Source organism: Apus apus, chromosome 1, assembly GCF_020740795.1.
Source record: "Apus apus isolate bApuApu2 chromosome 1, bApuApu2.pri.cur, whole genome shotgun sequence".
Taxonomy (NCBI): domain Eukaryota; kingdom Metazoa; phylum Chordata; class Aves; order Apodiformes; family Apodidae; genus Apus; species Apus apus.
Window position 1 is genome coordinate 126,633,889 of NC_067282.1, and position 20,270 is coordinate 126,654,158.

The 20,270-nt window shown below is 41.3% G+C and overlaps 1 protein-coding gene across 2 annotated transcripts in view; it reads left to right on the plus strand.

Annotated features, from left to right (window-relative positions):
* The window catches only part of TULP3 (TUB like protein 3), a 32,187-nt gene continuing 11,917 nt past the window's right edge, over positions 1–20,270 (plus strand). For both annotated transcript variants that reach the window (XM_051608096.1, XM_051608097.1), the window contains exons 1-3: positions 1–63; positions 14,763–14,814; positions 18,990–19,152. In XM_051608096.1, coding sequence (XP_051464056.1) covers positions 23–63; positions 14,763–14,814; positions 18,990–19,152 — 256 coding nt within the window. In that variant the 5' untranslated portion in view covers positions 1–22. The remainder of the gene's footprint in view (positions 64–14,762; positions 14,815–18,989; positions 19,153–20,270) is intronic.

Below are 20,270 nucleotides of genomic sequence, written 5' to 3' on the forward strand. Positions count from 1 at the left end.
CCTAGCAACGGCGGGGCCGGGGATGGCGGGCGCCGCGGGCCGGGCGGGCTCCGCCGGCGGCAGGTGAGGCAGGCCTGGCGGGGCGGGGCGGGGCGGCGCGAGTGCCCGGCCCGCGCTCCGCGGTTGTGGCGGCACTACCTGAGGCTCGGCCCCGCTCCTGGAAGGGGCGGCCCGCTGGGGCCTTTCCCGACCCGCTGTCCACCTTCCGCGGGGCGCGCGGGGTTTCGGGGAGGTGGTGTCTCCGGGAGCAGCCTGGCCTGGCCCTGCGGAGCGGGGCCCGGGCGGGCCGCGCCGTGACACGCGTGCCCCGCGGGCGCGCAGTGGCGGGACGAGCCCCGGCTGTGCTTGCGGTGCTTCACTGGCGGGCGCTGCGTGGCGTGCACCATGTAAATACTGGCGGATTAAACTGGTTTTGTGGGGTTTCCGTCTGCCCTGCTCGTTCCTCGGTGCTGGTGGGACGCGTTTTTGCGGGGGGAGTCTGCGCTTGTGTCGCTGTTGCAGCTCCGGGGGTAGATGGCAACAGGCTCCGTCTGGCCTTGGGAGGAAAAGGAAGAGGGGAGGAATCACGGAAGGAAAGCTTGAGGATGAAACGGGAGAAACAACTGTAGGCTTCGGGGAAGAGATTTTTGGAAAGAGATTATGCCTGTGGCACTTGAATAGCTCACAACCGAGATCAGTTGAAATTAAATGTGAGGATGCAGGCGGGCAGTGGAAATGAGTATTGGCAGAATTAGTGAGATTGTAAAAACAGAAAAAAACCTCTTGTGCCTCTGATGTTTGGATGGGAAAAGGAAAAGGCAAATAAGGAGAGAAAGCTAAATTGGTTGTAGTTGAATTATAAAGCACAGGATGTAAATGAGAGACACTATGACATACACTTCGTAATTTTAATCGAGGGTGAGAAGAGACAATAGTTAGAAGGGATCCTGAAGTTGCTTTGATCCACCAAATATGCTGTGAAACATCAGGATTCCTTGCATAGATATTAGACATTTAAAGTTTGGCAGAGTTGAAGCTGCAGGAAATGATGCTGCTTTTCAGATAACAGTTGTACTAGTACAACTTATTTCTGCTTAGGAACTTGTTTTGCATACTTTTATGGGTGCCTTGCAGAAATAGCTTAACAATTATGGCAGTTGTTGCGATAGCTGCTTCCCTCCCACGCCGAGTTTATTAAAAAATCCAATTAATTTCCTTAACTTTCTTAGGCTCTGTAGTTAAAGTAAGAAAACAAGAGTGCATGAAACTGAATAAAAGGATATATTTTTTACACAGATCTTTAAGGCCTATTATTTTTAGGGATCTAACTCTGAACTTAGAATGTGCTGCCTAAAATTGCAGGAAAAGACAGTATTCTTGAGAAGGATCTTCTTTTCCTGAGAAAATAATAGTAAAATTATCCATAAATTACTCATTTAGTCATTAGAACTATTGTTTGGTAAAATAATTGTCAGTTGTCCAAACTGTGGTTTGTATAGAAAAAGTGTGTGTGATACATAATCGCTGGCAGTTTATCGCAATGAAGATAACTACCTACTTTCTTACAGAGGAAGGGCTCTGTAAAGTTTAGAAAGTTGTACCTGAGAACTAGGTGACAGCTTTTTTAATTATTATTATTTTATTTTGTCCTCTAAGGTGGAATACCTTTACTGTTGAGCAATATCTAATATGCACATTAAGATATAAAAATATTTCTTGGTGGACAGAGATGAAGGAAACAACAACAAAAAATGCTTACAGTTTTGTAAATGTGCTTTGGGATACTTGATTATGGAGAAACAGCTGAGGTCTTGGCTTTAGGCCATCTCTGAAACAGGCTGTCCCATGAAACTAGCATTTCATTAACTTATCTCTTGTCCAACATTCTTTTCCATTTGAGGTGACAGCCACTGAAATGGCTTGAGTTAATTTTAAACTTTGACTTTCAGGTAGACATGCCACAACTATCTTAATGCTTTAGAGAATGATCAGGTTGATATTGCTGTTTCATGGGTTTGCTATGTGCTATACCTTCTCTCTTCATTTGGGAATATCCATTTTGAGACTTAACATGAAATTAATAATCTTGAATACAGATAAAAGTCAGTCTAAATCGTTATAAACTTTTAAAATATTGAGAAGGGAATTTGTTTCTTATGGTAGTATGCATTTTAGAATCTTGGGGACTGATGAACTTCATTTTTTTGCACAATAATTATTCATTATACAGGAACACTTAAAGCTTTGCGTATGCTGCCTTCCAAATGTGCTTCATCTTCTAACTTGCAGATGTAGTATGTAGAGAACATAATTTTCCAGGCACAAAAATCTTGACTTAGTCTACAGAGACTGGCTGTCAGCTACAGTGGTCCTTCCTGTAATTTGGGTGCTTCTTGGGTGACTAGATGTGGACGAGTTAGTGGTTTGCAGTTTATCAACTCAGGAACTCTGGGGTGCTTTCTCAGTGTCTGCAAAAGTTAATGAAGGAAAAGGACCTATATAAGCTTAATTTTCACAAGAATTTTGAGGAAAAAAAAGGCAAAGTACTTTGTTAATGCTTTTAGCTATACTTGTAATCCAGAGAAGATAAAGAAATTTGAATTCTTTTTTTAAAAGATTCTCAGCATCTCTGCTAGTCCCTGGGTATTGTTATTTGGCTACAGGTGACCTTCTGGAAATTACTGAGCACTGTTTTATAAATTACAGGATTTTATAGTTTTGCAAATCTTAACCTTAGATAAAACAAAATTGGCCTAATACCTTGTTTCCTCCCTTTCGAGTCTGAACATTATGACCAAGAAATCTGTCCCAAACGAGACAAATCTGTAAGTATTTTATAAATGTAGTTGAGATGAACTCTTAGGAGTACAGTTTCGAAAGAGAAGAAAACCTTTTGCAGCTGCAATTTGACACTGCTGCTGTCAGTGTGAGTGAAGAAGGAATCGCCTCAATTTCTATGATGTGGATAGCAATGGCAAGAGAGAAGTAGCAACACTGTTACACCACTCGCTCAAATTTCCAAATAGAACTGGAAATGCACTTGCTGACTGCCATTGTTAGAAGAAAGAGTTGTCCTAAAGTTTAAGGTTTTTTTAAATTGTCTCTGCAGTTTCTAGTAAGTTTTCCCATCTCTTACAATTTATAATTTTGGTTACTGATGACTCATTTTTTTAGAGACAACTATTATTTTTCTCTTCTGCCTTTTTTTTTTTTTTTTAATAACTATTGATATGGCATCTGTAGGAGAGAGAAGTGCCCTGATTTCAATGTAATTATTACTTTGTGTTTGTGAAAACATTCTGCAACCAGACTTACAGTGGGGATAGCTCCAGTCTCTTGTTTTGTCACTGAGGCAGTTGGGTGATCTCCAGAGTAACACTGTTGACTGTGTTATGATTGGGTCATGGGATGGATTCTCTTCTCAGTGGATTTGCTGATATGCCTAGAGCTGTTGCCTTAGAGTACTGCAAGAACATTTGTTTTTACTCCTAGTGTTGTTTAAAACACACATTTTGTGAGATATGAGAACTCTAACTGCCTGTGTTATTGTTATAAAAGTCTGTGGCCACTTCTGCATTCCCATTTAGTGTTCTAATATGAAGTCTAATGTAAAAAAAATCTAGTAGCAATATCTTGCTGAATCATTTAGCTTGGGATGAAAATGAAATTTTGCTGGTTTTATCTCTTTAATGGCTTCCCCTTCCAATCTTTTAAAAATAAAATATAAAAAAAAACTGGACTGGGACTAAAAGTCCACAGTTAGTTCTAGAATGTTGGTTCAGAAAATGTCATTATGTTCCTTCCTCCATTTTAAAATTGAAAGACTGTAAAACAAACACAATTTGTGGCATGAAGTGTGATATGCATATTTTCAGGCAGTTTTGAGTTTTGCTGTCTGGTCTGAGTTAAGCACACTGTGCTATTGAACTGCTGACTTAGTTGCTAGGAGAGAATAGCAACTGCTTTACATTTTGCTAGTCTCTTGTGATGGGTTATGAGGTCAACAAAAGTGAAGGTAAGGTTTAGTAATTCACAAACAAAAGATCACAGAAGTCAGAATTCTAAGCCGCTGTGGATCTTGCTTTGCTCATTCCTTGGGGAGAGCAATTTCTGGAAATGAAATTACTAGGGATTAGGAGTGTGTAGTTGAGAGGGCATTAAATGGAAAGCTGGTGTTCTGCTTATGGAATAAAAGTTTCTTTCTTTTCCTTAGTAGAAACCTAAGTTTCATCCAGTACACCTGAATAAACATGATTTTGGAAGCACAGCATTCTATAGTTGTATGGTGGTTAAGAGCTGAAAAGTCCTTACCCAAGCTGTGTTGTGAATTTCTATCTTCCCTGTTAATGTTGGGATGACCGGGAGTCACCAGCTGTGAAATATTAAAGGCACATGCAAGGCAGGAGGTTCCTTGTCTGCTTTCTCTTACAAATATTGTAATACAAATCCAGTTTTAAACCCCCTCCTTGCCTACACACTTAAGTATACTTTTTATGTGCATATTCTCATTTTTATGATTGTCTTCTTCTGTGCCACCCTCCCAACATTCATGATGACTTTAATGGTTAATGGCCTGTGTGGATTTCTGGCTTCTCTTGGCCTTCCTCCCAGGAAAAGAATACTCCTTTCAGTTTAGTTGTTTAGTAACAAATTACTTGAGATTTTTCTGGCTGAGGAAAACAAGAATCTACTTTCTGTTCTCACTGTATAGTAGAGAATTACATAGGCTTTTTTTTTATACTCTTCTTTACAGTTAGATAGAAGATTTACTATCTTCTGTCCAGACAGCATTTCTTTATTTTCGTTGCTGTGTTCCCTTGTTCCAGGTAGGAGAAGCTAATCTTTGGTACTTGATGAGTCAGTTTCTCAATGGCCTGTAAAACACTAAGCAGTACAGTAGCCAAAATAGTTTTGAGTTCAAAATTTAACCTTTTCATTATGCTTGTGTTCCTGTTGCATATTCTTGTAACAGCCTATATTCTTCATTGTCATCTAGTTTGCTCTCTCAGACTTGGGCTCTAAGCTATCTTACTTTATCTTGACCTCCAGAACGCAAACAGAATCACAGAGGGCAACAGGAGAGGTGCCTGAGGAGTGGAGGAAAGCAAATGTAACTCCAGTCTACAAGAAGGGCAAGAAGGAGGACCTGGGTAACTATAGACTGGTCAGCCTTACCTCCATCCCTGGAAAGGTGATGGAACAACTTGTTCTTGGCACTATCTCTAGGCATATCAAGGATGAGGGAGTCATTAAGAGCAGTCAACATGGTTTTACCAAGGGAAAGGCATGTTTGACCAACCTTATAGCCTTCCATGAAGAAGTAACTAGGTGGATAGATGATGGTAGAGCGGTAGGTGTGGTTTATCTTGATTTCAGTAAAGCATTTGACACTGTCTCCCGCAGCATCCTCATAGCTAAACTGAGGAAGTATCAGTTTGATGATCAGGTAGTGAGGTGGATCAAAGACTGGTTGAAAGGAAGAAGTCAGAGAGTTGTAGTCAATGGGACAGAATCTAGTTGGAGGTCTGTGACTAGTGGAGTCCCTCAGGGGTCGGTACTGGAGCCAGTGTTGTTCAACATCTTCATCAACGACCTGGATGAGGGTACAGAGTGTGCCCTCAGCAAGTTTGCTGATGGCACTAAGCTGGGAGGAGTGGCTGACACACCAGAAGGCTGTTCTGCCATTCAGAGAGACCTAGACAGGCTGGAGAGTTGGGTGGGGAGAAACTTGATGAAATTCAACAAGGGCAAGTATAGAGTTTTGCATCTGGGGAAGAACAACCCCATGTACCTGTACAGGTTGGGGGTTGACCTACTGGAGAGCAGTGTAGGAGAAAGGGACCTGGGGGTCCTGGTGGGCAGGAGGATGACCATGAGCCAGCAATGTTCCCTTGTGGCTAAGAAGGCCAATGGCATCCTGGGGTGCATTAGAAAGGGTGTGGTTAGTAGGTCAAGGGAGGTTCTCCCTCTATTGTGCATTGGTGAGGCCGCATCTGGAGTACTGTGTCCAGTTCTGGGTCCCTCAGTTCAAGAAGGACAGGGAACTGCTTGAGAGAGTCCAGCGCAGAGCCACAAAGATGATGAATGCAGTGGAATATCTCCCTTATGAGGAAAGGCTGAGGGAGCTGGGTCTCTTTAGCTTGGAGAAGAGGAGACTGATGGGAGACATCATTAATGTTTACAAATATGTAAAGGGTGAGTGTCAAGAAGATGGAGTTAAGCTTTTTTCAGTGATGACCAGTGATAGGACAAGGGGCAATGGGTGCAAACTGGAGCATAGGAAGTTCCACATAAACATCAGAAAAAAATTCTTTACTGAGAGAGTGACAGAGCACTGGAACAGGCTGTCCAGAGAGGTTGTGGAGTCTCCTCTGGAGACATTCAAAACCCGCCTGGACAAGTTGCTGTGTGATGTGCTCTAGGTGACCCTGCTCTGGCAGGGGGGTTGGACTAGATGATCTTTTGAGGTCCCTTCCAACCCCTAGGATTCTGTGATTCTGTGAACCATGGAGGTTGGAAAGGGCTTCTTGAGATCATCTGGCCAAGCACTGTCAGCTGGAGCAGGTTACACAAAATTATGCCCAGGCAGGTTTTTAATATTTCCAAAGATGGAGGAGACTCCACAACCTCACTAGGCAACCTGTAGTTGGCTTTCTGGGCTGCAAGCACACATTGCTGGCTCATGTTGAGCTTCTCATCACCCAATGCTCCCAAGTCCTTCTCTTTGGGGCTGTTTTAAATCCATTCTCTGCCCAACCTATATTTGTGCTTGGGATTGCCCTGACCCAGGTGCAGGACCTTGCACTCAGCCTTGTTGAACTTCACACAGGTCCCTCTGGATGGCTTATCTTCTGTCCAGCATGTTGACCACACCACACAGCTTAGTGTCATCAGCAAACTTGCTGAGGGTGCACTTAATCACACTGTCCATGTTGCTGACAAAGATGTTAAACAGCACCGGTCCCCGTACTGACCCTTGCAGAAGATCACTCACCACTGGTCTCCACTTGAATATTGAGCTGTTGACTGCAACTCTTTTGAGTGTGGCTGTCCAGCCAATTCCTTATCCACCAAGGGGTCCATGCATCAGGTCCATGTCTCTCTATTTTAGAGACCAGAATGTTGTGTGAGACAGTGCAGAACACTTTCCACAAGTGCAGGTAGATGACATCAGTTGCTTCTCCCTTATCCAGCAATGCTGTATCCCCATCATAAAAGGACACCAAATTTGTCCAGCACAATTTGCCCTTAGTGAAACCATGCTGGCTGGCACCAATCGCCTCTTTATTTCCCCTGTGCATTAGTGCAGTTTCCAGGAGGATCTGCTCCATGATCTTACCAAGCACAGAGATGAGACTGGCCTGTGGTTCCCTGGGTCTTCCTTTTTTCCCTTTTTAAAAATGGGGGTTGTGTTTCCCATTTTCCAGTCAGTAGGATCTTCACTGGACTGCCATGACAACTATGACTACCATGCAACTTCATCTGCCAGTTGCCTCAGGAGCTGTGATGTATCTTATCAGGTCCCATGGACTTGTACACCTTCAGGTTTCTTAGATGGTCTTGAACTTGATCTACCCCTATCATGGGTGGTTCTGCATTCTCCCAGTCCCTGCCTTTGCCTTCTGAGACTTGGGTAGTGTGGTTTGAGCACTTGCCAGTGAAGACTGAAGGAAAAAGTCATGGAGTACCTCAGCCTTCTCCATATCCTAGGTAATGAAGTCTCCTGTTTACTTCCAAAGAGGGCCCACATTTTCCCTAGTCTTCCTTTTGTTACCAGCATATAGAAGTTTTTCTTGTCCTTGATGTCCTTGGCTCTAATTCTATTAGGGCTTTGGCTTCCCTAACCCGTTCCCTGGCTGTTCAGACAATTTCACTGTATTCCTTCCAGGCTGCCTGTCCTTGCTTCCACCCTCTGTAGGCTTCTTTTTTATCTTTGCGTTTGTCCAGGAGCTCCTTGCTCATCCATTCAGATCTTCGAGTGTTTTTGCCTGACTTCCTGCTGGGATGCATCCCTCCTGAGCTTGGCGGAGGTGATCTTTGAACATTAACCAGCCTCCTTTTCCCTCCAGGGCTTTATCCCATGGTATTCTACCAAACAGGTTCCTGAAGAGGCCAGAGTCTGCTATCCTAATGTCCAGGGTAGTGAGCTTGCTGTGCACCCTCTTTGCTGCTCTAAGGATCTTGTACCACCTCATGGTCACTGCAGCATTTGCATAGAGGCATTTAAATCGAGTCCCCATTGAAGCTGACTTACTGGCTGAAGTTGCTTTGAAGTACATCACTGCTATTTTCCTTGTTGGCTCTTCCTACCTCAGGAACTCCTGGCTTATCTCCGTAAGTGTCATCCCACAGCTTGTCCCTCACCCCACTCTGGTCTGGCAGTTTACTTTATTGCTCTTATTAGTTCATTTTATTCAGTAGGTGAAACACTTGCCAAACAGATTTTGTGAAACCTTTCTGAAAACAGTATGCTATGGGGAGTAGAAATCTCTGCATGATTGCTGAGGTGAGGGGGTGGGGTGTGGAATTAAAAGGTAAAACTGATTTCACTGGAGTAATTATTATTTCTGTAACAGAGGCTGAAACTTGTCCTTGTTGAAATATCAACTACTTGAAAATATGAGTGAAACGTGGATAGGACCTGAGTTGTGTCACTTAGAAATGGGTGTGGCCACATTCTTCTCATTTCCTGATGCTTACGGTTTGGGAGTATTGCTTAGAGACATGACAACTGCTACCACATTAATAAACTGTCCTGCAAAGGAAACAGGAGTTACGTGAGCTTTGTTATGCTCTGTGTGGAAGCAGCCCTTTGTAGAGTGAGAAACTGAACATAACGGGATTTTTCCCGAGGTTTCCTGTGGTGTGGGAACACCGGAGGAGCGAAGCGACCTGCCAGGAGCCGCGGCTCTTGCGGAACCCGCAATGGGCGCCGCCTCGCCTGCTAAGAGCGGTCCTGGGGGGCCCGCAAGCAGCGGCTGGTGCAGCGCTGGTGGGCGCCAGGGCTCGGCCGGGGAATGGGAGCATCCACCCGCCACAAAACTCTGGCCTCCCTCAGCTCTGTCACACTGCGGCTGATGCAGCTTCCCAGACTGAGCTCTCCTGGGAAAACGCTGCCATCCAGGTGTATGGCGACAGGGTGTAAGCGACTCACACACATGTATGGTAGCGGTGAGCACAGCCTGTGGGAGCTGTGTCCAGGTGGAGGAACTCCTCCCCTCAGTAATGGAGCTTCCCGGGGGGAGGTGAGTAGGTGAAGAAGCATCAGGCAGTGGGAGAAAGAAAGACCACTGGACTCACAGCCTACCGTCCCTGGCTGACAGGGCTCTCAGCACAGGAAAGTCCCTGTCCTCTCCTTGCCTGGGTGAAAGTGGTGACCTAGAGTCTGCTGCCTCCCTGAGGCCAGGGTTAAAGATGTTTGTAGAAAGATCCCTTCCTTAGTAAAGCCATCAAATTACTACCCATTGTTAATCTTTCAGGTAGTGATGAAGTAGTGACAAGAAGTCCAAAGGCAATGAAGACTTCAGGAATACTTCAAGGAGGAACTCTTAAAGGCACAGGGGCAGGCCATCCCTAGGTCCTGAAAGATGAGCTGACGGGGAAGAAGACCAGCCTAGCTAAACAGAGAGTTTTGGCTGGACCTCAGGAACAAAATGGAAGTTTATGGCCTTTGGAAAAGAGGGTTGGCAACTTATGAGGAATAGCAAGATGTAGTGAAGCTGTGCAGGTGGAAAATTAGAAGGGCCAAGGCTCAAGAAGAACTCTACTTGGCCACTTCTGTTAAAGACAACAAGAAGTGGATTTTTAGTATCTCATTAGAAAAAAAGGAAGACTAGGGAAAATATAGGCCCACTGATGAATGAGGTGGGCACCCTAGTGGTGGAAGATACAGAGAAGACAGTTACTGAATGCCTTCTTTGCTTCATTCTTCACTGCTAATGCTGTCCCTCGTGAATTCCAGACACTGGAGGCAAGGGGAAAGGTCTGAAGAGAGGAAGACTTTCCCTCAGTAGAGGAGGACCAGGTTGGAGATGACTTGGTCAAACTGGACATCCATAATTCTGTGGTTCCTGATGCACCCATGAGTGTTGAGAGAACTATCAGATGTTGTTGCTGGGCCACTCCATCATCTTTGAAAGGTCATGGAGAATGGAAGAGGTACCTGAGGACTAGAGGAAGGTCAGTATCACTCATTCTTAAAAAGGGCAAGATGGAGGACCCAGGGAACTACAGGTTGGTTAGACTCACCTCTGTCCCTGGGAAGGTGAAAGAGCAACTCATTCTGGATGTCATTGCTAAACACGTTGAAGAACAGGCAGTTATTGTGAGTGGTCAACATGGATTTACCAAGGGTAAATCATGCTTGACCAATCTGCTAGCCTTCTATGACGTTCTAACTGGTTAGCTGGATGAGGGGAGAGCAGCAGATGTCATCTACCTTGACTTCAGCAAGGCTTTTGACACAGCCTCCCATAACATCTTCATTAGGAAACTGAGGGAATGTGGGCTGGATGAGTGGACAGTGAGGTTGATTGAGAGCTCAGAGGGTTGTGATCAATGGAGCAGAGTCAAGTTGGAGGCCTGTAACCAGTGGAGTCCTCCAGGGGTCAATACTTGGTCCGATCTTGTTCAACATATTAATCAGTGACCTGGATAAGGAGACAGAGGGTATCCTCAGCAAGTTTGCTGATGATACCAAACTGGGAGGGGTGGCTGACACTCCAGAGGGCTGTGCTGCCATCCAGTGTGACCTGGACAGGATGGAGAGCTGGGCAGAGAAGAACCTACTGAGGTTCAACAAGGGCAAGTGTAGGATCCTGCACTTGAGGAGGAAGAACCCCATACACCAATATAGGTTAGGGGTGGACTTGCTAGAAAGCAGTTCTGAAGAGAAGGATCTGGGAGTCCTGGTAGATAGTAAATTATCCATGAGCCAGCAATGTGCCCTTGCTGCCAAGAAGGCCAATGAAATCCTGGGGTGCATAAGGAAGAGTGTGGCCAATGGGTAGAGAGAGGTCATTCTCCCCCTCTACTCTGCCCTGGTGAGGCCACATCTGGAATACTGCATCCAGTTCTGGGCTCCCGAGTTCAAGAGAGACAGGGAACTACTAGAGAGAGTCCAGCGGAGGGTGACAAAGATGTTTGGGGGATTGAAGCATCTCTCTTACGAGGGAAGGCTGAGAGAGCTGGGACTGTTTAGCCTCGAGAAGACAAGCCTCAGAGGAGACCTTATAACTGCCTACAAGTATCTAAAGGGTGTGTGCAAGGAGAATGGAGCCAGACTCTTTTCAGTAGTTCCAGTGACAGGACGTGGGACAGTAGGCACAAGCTGGAACATAAGTTTCATTTAAAGATGAGAAAAAACCTCATTATGATGAGGCTGACAGAGCACTGGAACAGGCTGCCCAGGAGTCCCCTTCTCTGGAGTTATTCAAGACCAACCTGGCTGCAGTCCTGAGCAATGCGTTCTAGGGGATCCTGCTTTAGCAGGGGGGTTGGACTGGATGATCTCTAGAGGTCCCTTCCAACTCTGACAATTCTGTGTTTCTGAGGTAGTCCCATCAATATTGAAAGACTGTGTTAAAATAAGTGTTTATCTGTCAGGTGATATAAAGTATCAAGTTATTAGTAACAAGGTGCAGTAAGCTCAAAATCTAGTCCACTTGAAAAGGAGGTAAAAGTTTCTGGTGGACACTTTTGTCTGAATCTCTCTGCCAAACTGCAGAGTATCCAAATTTTTACTGTCTTCCCTAGAGCTGTGCACAAACAAGTGATAACTTCGTGAATTTCTCTCACCAATAATTCAGTGTATATACAATGCTAAAATATGCTCTAAAAAGCTTAGAGCAGTGAAAAGGCAAGACAAACTATCCTTCTCTTGGTTCCGATTTTTTCTGAAGGTTGGGGTGGGGTCTGTTTCTGTCAGCTGTCTGACCTTCTGCTTAGAAGAGGCCAGAGAACTGTACTTGTTATTTATCAACGCTATAACTACTTGAATTGCAGAATAGATTTAGCTATTCAAGAAACTTTTAAGTTGGCAAGGCAACTTTTAAGTTTTGTCTTGCTTGTTTAGGAGGAAAAACTGAATAGAATATTTCTTTAGTGGACTTAGGAGGAATATACTTATTTTTTGAATGCAGGAAAATCTATAATGAGGTTTTTCCTTTGTTTAACATATTTCAGATCTGTCTGTCCAGTGAATTCTTGATCATGTAGAACATTTTTTTCTCTCCAGGCTGTGTGGCTTTTCTTGCTTTCTCTGCTTCTTGGCTCTCACTCACAGCTACAACTAGTCAATTCCTTGCAAAAGTAGCCCATAATAAAGTCAGCCTTTTATTTGCCTCTTTACAGCTTCAACAGTCAGTATATAAAGGGAACTTAATTGGTCCCTTGAAACTTGAAAGAGGGAGGATTCATATTTGGAGCCTGCAGCTGTATTAGCACACTGCTTGCATTCCTTAGTTCTGAGCTGTGGGAGTGACTGGCACAGCCTTTTCCTGTAAGGTCTGTAGCAACACCAACCCCTCTGTGGTGGGTAGAAAAAAGTCTGGAGTCTGTGCATGTGTGGGAAACTTTTTTTGTCTGGTTATTATGTTATACTTCAGTGATGACCAAGTGCTGGAAGGAAGATTGCAAGTGGAGTAAATAAAAACAGTGCAATATTTTTTTCTTATTGTTTACTGTTTAGAGTGCCACAATACTCTTAGCTTTAATAATTTCTTTTTATTTTGCTCCTTTTATGAATCGTTGCACTTTACGATGGGAAGCATTGATGTCTACTTTCATTTTGTGGCCTGCTATGAGGTGATTTTGGTCTGTGCTTAAAAGTAAATCGTAAAAGTGACCACTCTTATTATCTTTTGGCTTATCAAGCTCTGTGACCTGTTAGAATCTTGATGTATTTCAACCATGTTTGAGTCTCAGTTAAGTGTTCGGAGGTGAGGCATTGTGCAATTTGTGTTACAGTCCTGCTCCAACAGTCTTCAGACCTGTCTTTGATGTTACATAGCTTCATTCCAGTATGGATAGAAAATAATTTTCAAATAAAAAGGAAATAATTTTCATTGAGGATTTCCACAAGGCACCTAGGTGAGTCCTAATATTTCAGCATTTTGCCATCTTCCAGGTAAAAAGAAAAACCTAGAAACTTATTTCCAAAGAGGTAGGGTTTTAATTTATTTTTATTTTCTGAAGAGGAGGCTCAAATTGTTGAGGATGCATTTTCTATTAGGCAAAGCAACAGAATGACAAACAGTAGGTTGTATCTACAGAAGACATCTTTATACTTCTCTTTAATTATATAAGAATGCATCTGTAAATCTAATATTGATCAGAGCTGCATAGATAGCTTTATAACAAACTCTTGACTGCAGTTAACAAATGCAATTCTATTTCTTAATCTATTTTTTTAATTGTTATTTTTATATTAGTCATGCATATTTTAAGCAAAGCTTTCAAGTATTTTTTGGACTTTGCCAAAGATTGCCTTTTCCATCACCTATGCATTAAATAAAAATCATGTCACATTTTATGCTAATGTTGAAGTTTCATGTGGCAGCTAATGTGTATCTTATTGCACTCAGTAGATATGTCCCTGCATGTTTCTTTCTGAAATTGTGGATATTTTCAGTTTCAGAGACAAGTGTATTACTGTAACTATTGCTGTAGGGACACACAATAGCTCTCCATCTCTCTTCAAGAAAGACATCGATTTTTCCAGGCCTACATTCCCTTTGAATCCAATATGCTAAGTAATAAGGAAAACGGGGGGGGGGGGGGGGGGGGGGGGGGGGAAAGGCAGTAGTAACTTGCTTTAAAATACCATTAGTTGGACAGTAAGCATCAGTTTTGTATTATATAAACTGTTACATATGTGCATATTTCAAAACTTATTTATTTATTTTCCTGCACATCTCAGCCATTCCAGAACAGGGTCTGTGTTGGCTAGGGTAGCCTGTAAGGACATCTGATCTGTCGTCTGCTTGCCTGGAAGTTGAGTGAAACATGGATTTACTAGGGGTTAAGGAGACTCTGAGCCCTTTCTTCTCTTGTTAGTTCTATGTGCTGCCATCCAATTTCCACTGAAATCAACTTTTCCTCTTTGTATATGGTTGACTGCTCTAAATTGCACTTTATGTAATAATTCATTATTGTAGAAAAGAAAATGGAAAATCTATATGGAACATAGCTTAGGATAAAAAACTAGAGTTCTTATTAAAGTTATCTAGAAAACACTTAAATAGTGAAATATTTTTTTTTTCATCTCTAGGAATTCGTTTCAGTTGTTGCAAATATAGATTCTCTCAGGTAACAACAGTAGTTCTGAAAAGTCTGTCAGGAGGAGAAAATGGTGTAGGTTTGACTTCAAGACCAAACTTAAAATTCTGAGTTAATTTGGAATTGAGTCTTTTATAAAGGAGGGGGAACTTTACTGAATTGGTCTGAACTGTGTTGAGCCTTAAGATACAAATTGCCTCATAGCTCACTTGAGTAGTGGCTCACAATCTGTCTGTCGGTAATGAAGCCTTTTTTTATTACAAAATGTTTTCAGAACAGTTTACTAAGGTGATGAAACTACAGTTTGGTCCTGTTTATGACAGAATATGAAATATGTTTTATTTTTTAATGCCTTGCAACTTGGTCTTCTCGTGGGATAGAAGTTACGTCTTACAGCTGTTTTAAAGTCTTGACGGTGAAGTTGTACATAGTCTTGGAATATTCTGTGCTCTTACAATGCAAGAAATTTAGTAGCAATATTTAATTTGTTCCTTTCCCTTTCCCAGCATCTTTGAGGATGAAAGCATGAAACTACGACAGCTGAAACTGGAGAATCAGGTAAATTATGGTGCTAAAGATGCCATTCAGTAAGAAGTTCCAAAACTAAGGATGGTCTAACTGCTTGGTGATGAACCTCAGTGGTTTTGGGTCTGTTGTCTTGGGTTATAAGCTGGTAGTAATCTCTGGGCTCCTAGTCCTGTGGTCACTGTGGTCCCTAGTTTCAGACCTTGCCATGGGGATGCACTGCTGTTGCACTAAATCAAAGCTGTTGGGTTGGGTGGAATTTCCTCAGAGCAGCTGTCAGTTGAAGCATGAAGAGGTGAGTTTAAAGAATCCACTGTAATTTTGTTTCAGGATTTCTTGGATTTGGTTGAGTTTTCAATCACCTGCAAAATGAACAGCTAGCAAATTTAACTAAAATATATTTTAACACCACCTCCCCTCCTTGCAAATGAGATTTGTTGAGAGATGCCAACAGCCTCTAATTTAGGATTGTATACTTAAGCTTGAATGTTATCTTTTAAAGTCTGCTTTTTACTTTTACATTAATAGTACCATGCTTTCTGAAGAAATAGAAGTAAATAGGAAATCATTATTAGACATTATGGACTCGTTGTAGCTGATTTTGGTTGTAGCTGATGCCCCGCTTGATTAATTTGTCCCAAACATTTATAAGAATTTATTTAAAAAAAATGCAAAATGTTTTAATCCAGCAGGATCATGTTTAGAACCTTTGGCTATACAGAGAATCTGGAATAACTGTTTGCCACAGCAAAGACATATATCTTTAAGATGAGTTTGGAAACCCTATAATTGCAAAAAGGCATTATTTATAATAATGCATGACATCAAGTTCCATACGTGGGCCAGCACTGCCTGCCAGTATGCTTTTACCTAGACTACTGCCTTTTCCTTGAGGAGAGAATGTGTGGCTACTCAGGCAGTTCTTACTTCCCCAGCAGCAGAAGGTGATTCTAAGCTTTTTGAGGCACCTGCAGCTCAAAGTGCAATCTCCCTGTGGGTGGAGAGCATGAAGCTGAGCACATATTACTGCATGCACTTCCTCTTGACATGAAGTTTTATTAAGACCATCATCACTAAGGTTATCACTGCTGCTTTAGCATGAACTAAGGAGGAGCTGGAAGAGTGGAGAGGATGTTTCCGAGCTAGGATCCATCCCATATGGCCTGCTAAGGTAGGACCATTCCAAATATGACTAGTATGGTATTGCACCCTCAAGGATGGACTTTCCCCTATACCATCTTCCTGTTCATTACAGTTATAGAAAGACTACAACTTATCTTGTTAGTCTGCTATGATACATTTGACGTATCTGACTTCTCAGCTTGTTTGAAATTCATTAGAACTGGAGTTGGTGGTTTGTGGTCTTTTAATCATCCTGTATTCTGACGTTATGCTTTGCTGTGGTGCAATTTTTTTTTTGTTCCTGAAAGTATTTAATACATGGAGTTCACAAACAAATAATGATAACCTGTATCCGTTATTTAATGAATTAGTTGTGTGTTCTGGTGTCCTGTTCATGAACTATGTATTTTTGTTGTTGTTGTTTTATTATATGAACTTTTACTGTAACACAGAGCTGGAGGAAAAGGCTATTTAGTAGACAAAATGAAATAAAATAGTTTCCTTTTTACGGCTTCATCTTAGTGGAGCAAGTCTGAGAATACATAGTACTGAAGGTAGGGCTGTTCTGCCACCTTATGGAGAGAAGATGAACTGCTACTGTCTGCTCTGTCAGTGGGCTTGTAGATTCTTTTCATCTCAATAAGCAAAGTAGTAGAGAGATGCCTTTTTAAAACAAATTAAATCACTATCAAGTTCTGTCACTTCGATTATCCTGAAATTCTCGCAAGAATAAGGCTAGTCTTATCTACCAGGAGTAAAGTATATTTCTCAGTATAAATCAATATAATCCCATTGGATCGGTGAGTCTTAGAAACTCCTTGATGAAACAAAATGTGCTATAATAACAACAAAAAAAAAGTTAGTCTGATGCCCAGTAAAATGTTTAATAAAGTTAATCTAATTGAATAATCAGTTAAGTAGTTCTGAAAGTTATTATAACCTATATTCATCCCAAATTCAATTTCCCATTCCAGCAGTAGCTGTGTACTTTTGAGTGCCTTCAGGATGTGTCTGTTGTATTTTTTTCTTGTTCATCTATTTGAAAGGTAGAGAAGCTTTGGCAACGTTTTTTTGCTAATCTTTATTCTGAGTATAATGTTTTGATTCTTATTTTCCTTCTCCTTTTATTTAAAGTATTAGAGATTTATAAACTGTCATGTAATCTTTATTTTTTTCCTCAGCATTAACTTAAAAAACAAACAACACAAACCTATGGAAATTCTGAATGATCTGACTATCTTCCAATAAAACAAATTTTATCTGTAACTAGCATTTTCTAAGAATTTGACCTCTACTGTTTATTATTATTTTCTTCTTCCAGATCGATGTGATAATCTCTTTGGAATACTATGTAATTCTTGCCCTTTATGACAATCTTTACCAAAATTTATGCAGTAACAAACACTGCTGGTATTGCAGTCCAATCTTCAAAGTGTAATTATGAGTTTAAATAAAAGAGGTTGTTTTGGTTTGGTTTTTTGTAGCTTTTTTGTTAGCTTGTTGGGTTGGTTTGGGTTTTTTTTTTGTGTTGGTGGGTTGTTGTTTTTTTTTTTAAATAAGTGCTTGAGGAACACAAAGAATAAAGAACCAAGGGATGAGTTGTGTTGGAATTCCTCAGGGAGATGTTGCCTGAGAAACTAACCTCACTTGAGATAAAAAGCCAAATAGGAGAGGAAAGAACCAAGAAGAGAGATAAAAAGCATAAGAGGGGAGGAAAGGGTTCCAAAGGTGCCTGTGTCTCAAGTGGGTTGAATTGTTGGTGCTGTTTATCTGACAGATCCTTGGAGACTGAAAACAATTTAATGAAAAAGGGTTTCTATCATCAAGAACAAGTTTCAGGGGGTGTTGAGGTACCTAAGAAGCAGGCATGGATAAACTGCACCTGTGACAAGGGGCTTGCACGTCATTTGTGTAGTGGTGCATTACATAATATTAGAATGTTTTTTTCTTCTTCATGCATCACTTAAAGGATTAAGTGTGGCTGTGTTTAAAATGGTGCGGTGTCCCACTTGCCTTGATTTAAGTCTAGAAGTTGTTTGTATTCTCCTTTAATAGGAAATAATAAACATTGTATATATATGTATCTTGGAGAAATTATTGGGTTTTTTAACATTTGGATTTACCATTCTTTCCTTTCAATCCTGAATTACATGGGGAAAAAAATGCAAGATAAATTTTGCTTTTACTGGATCAGTCCTATTTTAATGACTGTCATTTAAAATTTTTTTCCCCTTGAATTTTTATCATATGATAGCTTTTGAGACATAAACCTTTTAATTTGCAAGTCCTGACTTCCTTTTCATGCATTGTGACAGCATTTATAACTGCATTGGCAAAGTAATCCCCAATGAGGGCTTTTTAGAAATGTTATGCTAATAAGGTAAAATACTTAATTGCCATATAATGCATAGAGCAAGGGCTCTCATCTTTATTCTGGCATTTTCAGATAGTTTTGAAGATTATTTTTAAGGTCCCTTCCAACCCAAACCATTCTATGATTCTACAATAGTTCTCGTAATACAAAGTTATCTGAATTGTACAAAACAGAGGGGAAAAATTTTAATTCCCTATATGTACAGGAAATTGTTGTCCTAAATGAGTCCAATCATAACTCCAGTGGAAAGAGAGTCTGTGACCTGTTTTGTCTACTCTATCATCTTAAATAAGTAAGATACATGGAGTAATAAAATTGCCAGAACATGCTGTGTATGACAACATTTACATTGTGAAATATTTAATATTGGATAGTTAATGACTGCCAAATTTGTCTGTTTATATTAAAGATTGCTGCAGTTTAGACTGGGTGAAGTGAGATAAAATTATCTGCTGATGGTCCCAGCATAGATCAGAAAATAAGCAGGGGTCCTCATCACCTCTCGGGGGCTGATGGAGTGTCAAAGGCAATGTCTCACTCCAAAAACACAGTTATATCTGTGTCTAGGGTTTTTGTAAGAGGTTACAAGAGTATTTCAGGTTTGTTGGAGATCCTGATCAATGACATGTTATTGCCAGTGGCTGAGGCATAGTTTCTACCTCTTTGGATGTGGTTACTCATCTTTATTTAATGCTTTATCTGTATTTCACAGAGAGCTCTTCTAGAGAAGAAGCAGAGGAAGAAACGTCTTGATCCTTTGATGGTACAGCCAAATCCTGAGGCAAAGCTGCGTAGGTCAAAGCTCAAAGGGTGTGAGGAGCAGACTCCTTTAGTAGAAACTCCTACCCCTTTCCACAGCGATGTTATGTTACATGGTAAGTAATCAATCTGATTGCAACAATGTTCCCCAAAGTGCCAGTGTGCATTTTTTATCAGGGATGGGCACCTACACTGCTGTGACAGTGGTCAGATCATAAACAAGATTGATTACATAACATTCCATGTACAAAAGCAGAATTGTAGTACAGTATGGTTGAGCAATACTGAACTGTAAAACCAAATTAAAACCTTACCTTGAATTTTGTGACAGCTGAGAATCTTGATGTGCCTTTGAATAATCTCTCCCTTGTGTTAGGCTGAAAAGAACTGTAGAACCTTCTATAGGAACTTTAGGGACTTCTGTAAAGGTAGGGAGGTACAAATTCAAAGTAAGGTAATTTTCTGAAGCTGTAGGAAAAAAAAAGGAAATAATCCAGTAGTGACTATTGGTACTTTTCTTCATGGTATATTCCATCTTAAGATTGCATATGACTGAATGATAAAGTAGATGAGCAAAACAATAGTCTAGCGGATACTGAATTATTCTTGCTGTTTCTTACCCCATCTGTTGTTTTCTGTGGTCTTCAGGGAGACAGCTGAAACATGACAAATGAAACAAACATGACAAACATAGTCACAAGGGCAGTAACTCAGTGGTCTCAAAACGTTACAGTAAAATAATTACCAATCTGTCAGGAGTGAAAAGAAATACAGTAGTGAGAACTTTAAGACTTCCATGTCACAGGGAGGAAAAAAGAGCAGCAATGAAAATCCTACATTCCAGTCTAAGTGTCAAGAAGTAGTTTATGAGAGCCAAGATCCCATCAGCCTATCAAGAAAGTAACAAGGATCATCCTAATGCTTTGAGATGCATGCTAATTCAGGATTTTTTAGTACTGCCATTGTATTATTACAGAATTAATGTGTAGAGTAGAATTTCAAAACCCCAGACAAACTAGCATTACCAGGTTTGAAGATCACATTTGGAACTATGTTAGCTCCTGTCTTTTGAATGTTTTTCTTGTTCTCCAGGTGTTTTTGAGGATCGTAGAATGGGGAGGAAAACTGTGATGTGGGTGGTAGCATTTATGTATTTATAATCAGCTGAGAGAAAGCTGCTGTTAAAATATGCTTTTAAGTCATGAAGAGTGAGAGAAAAGACTGACAGAACTTA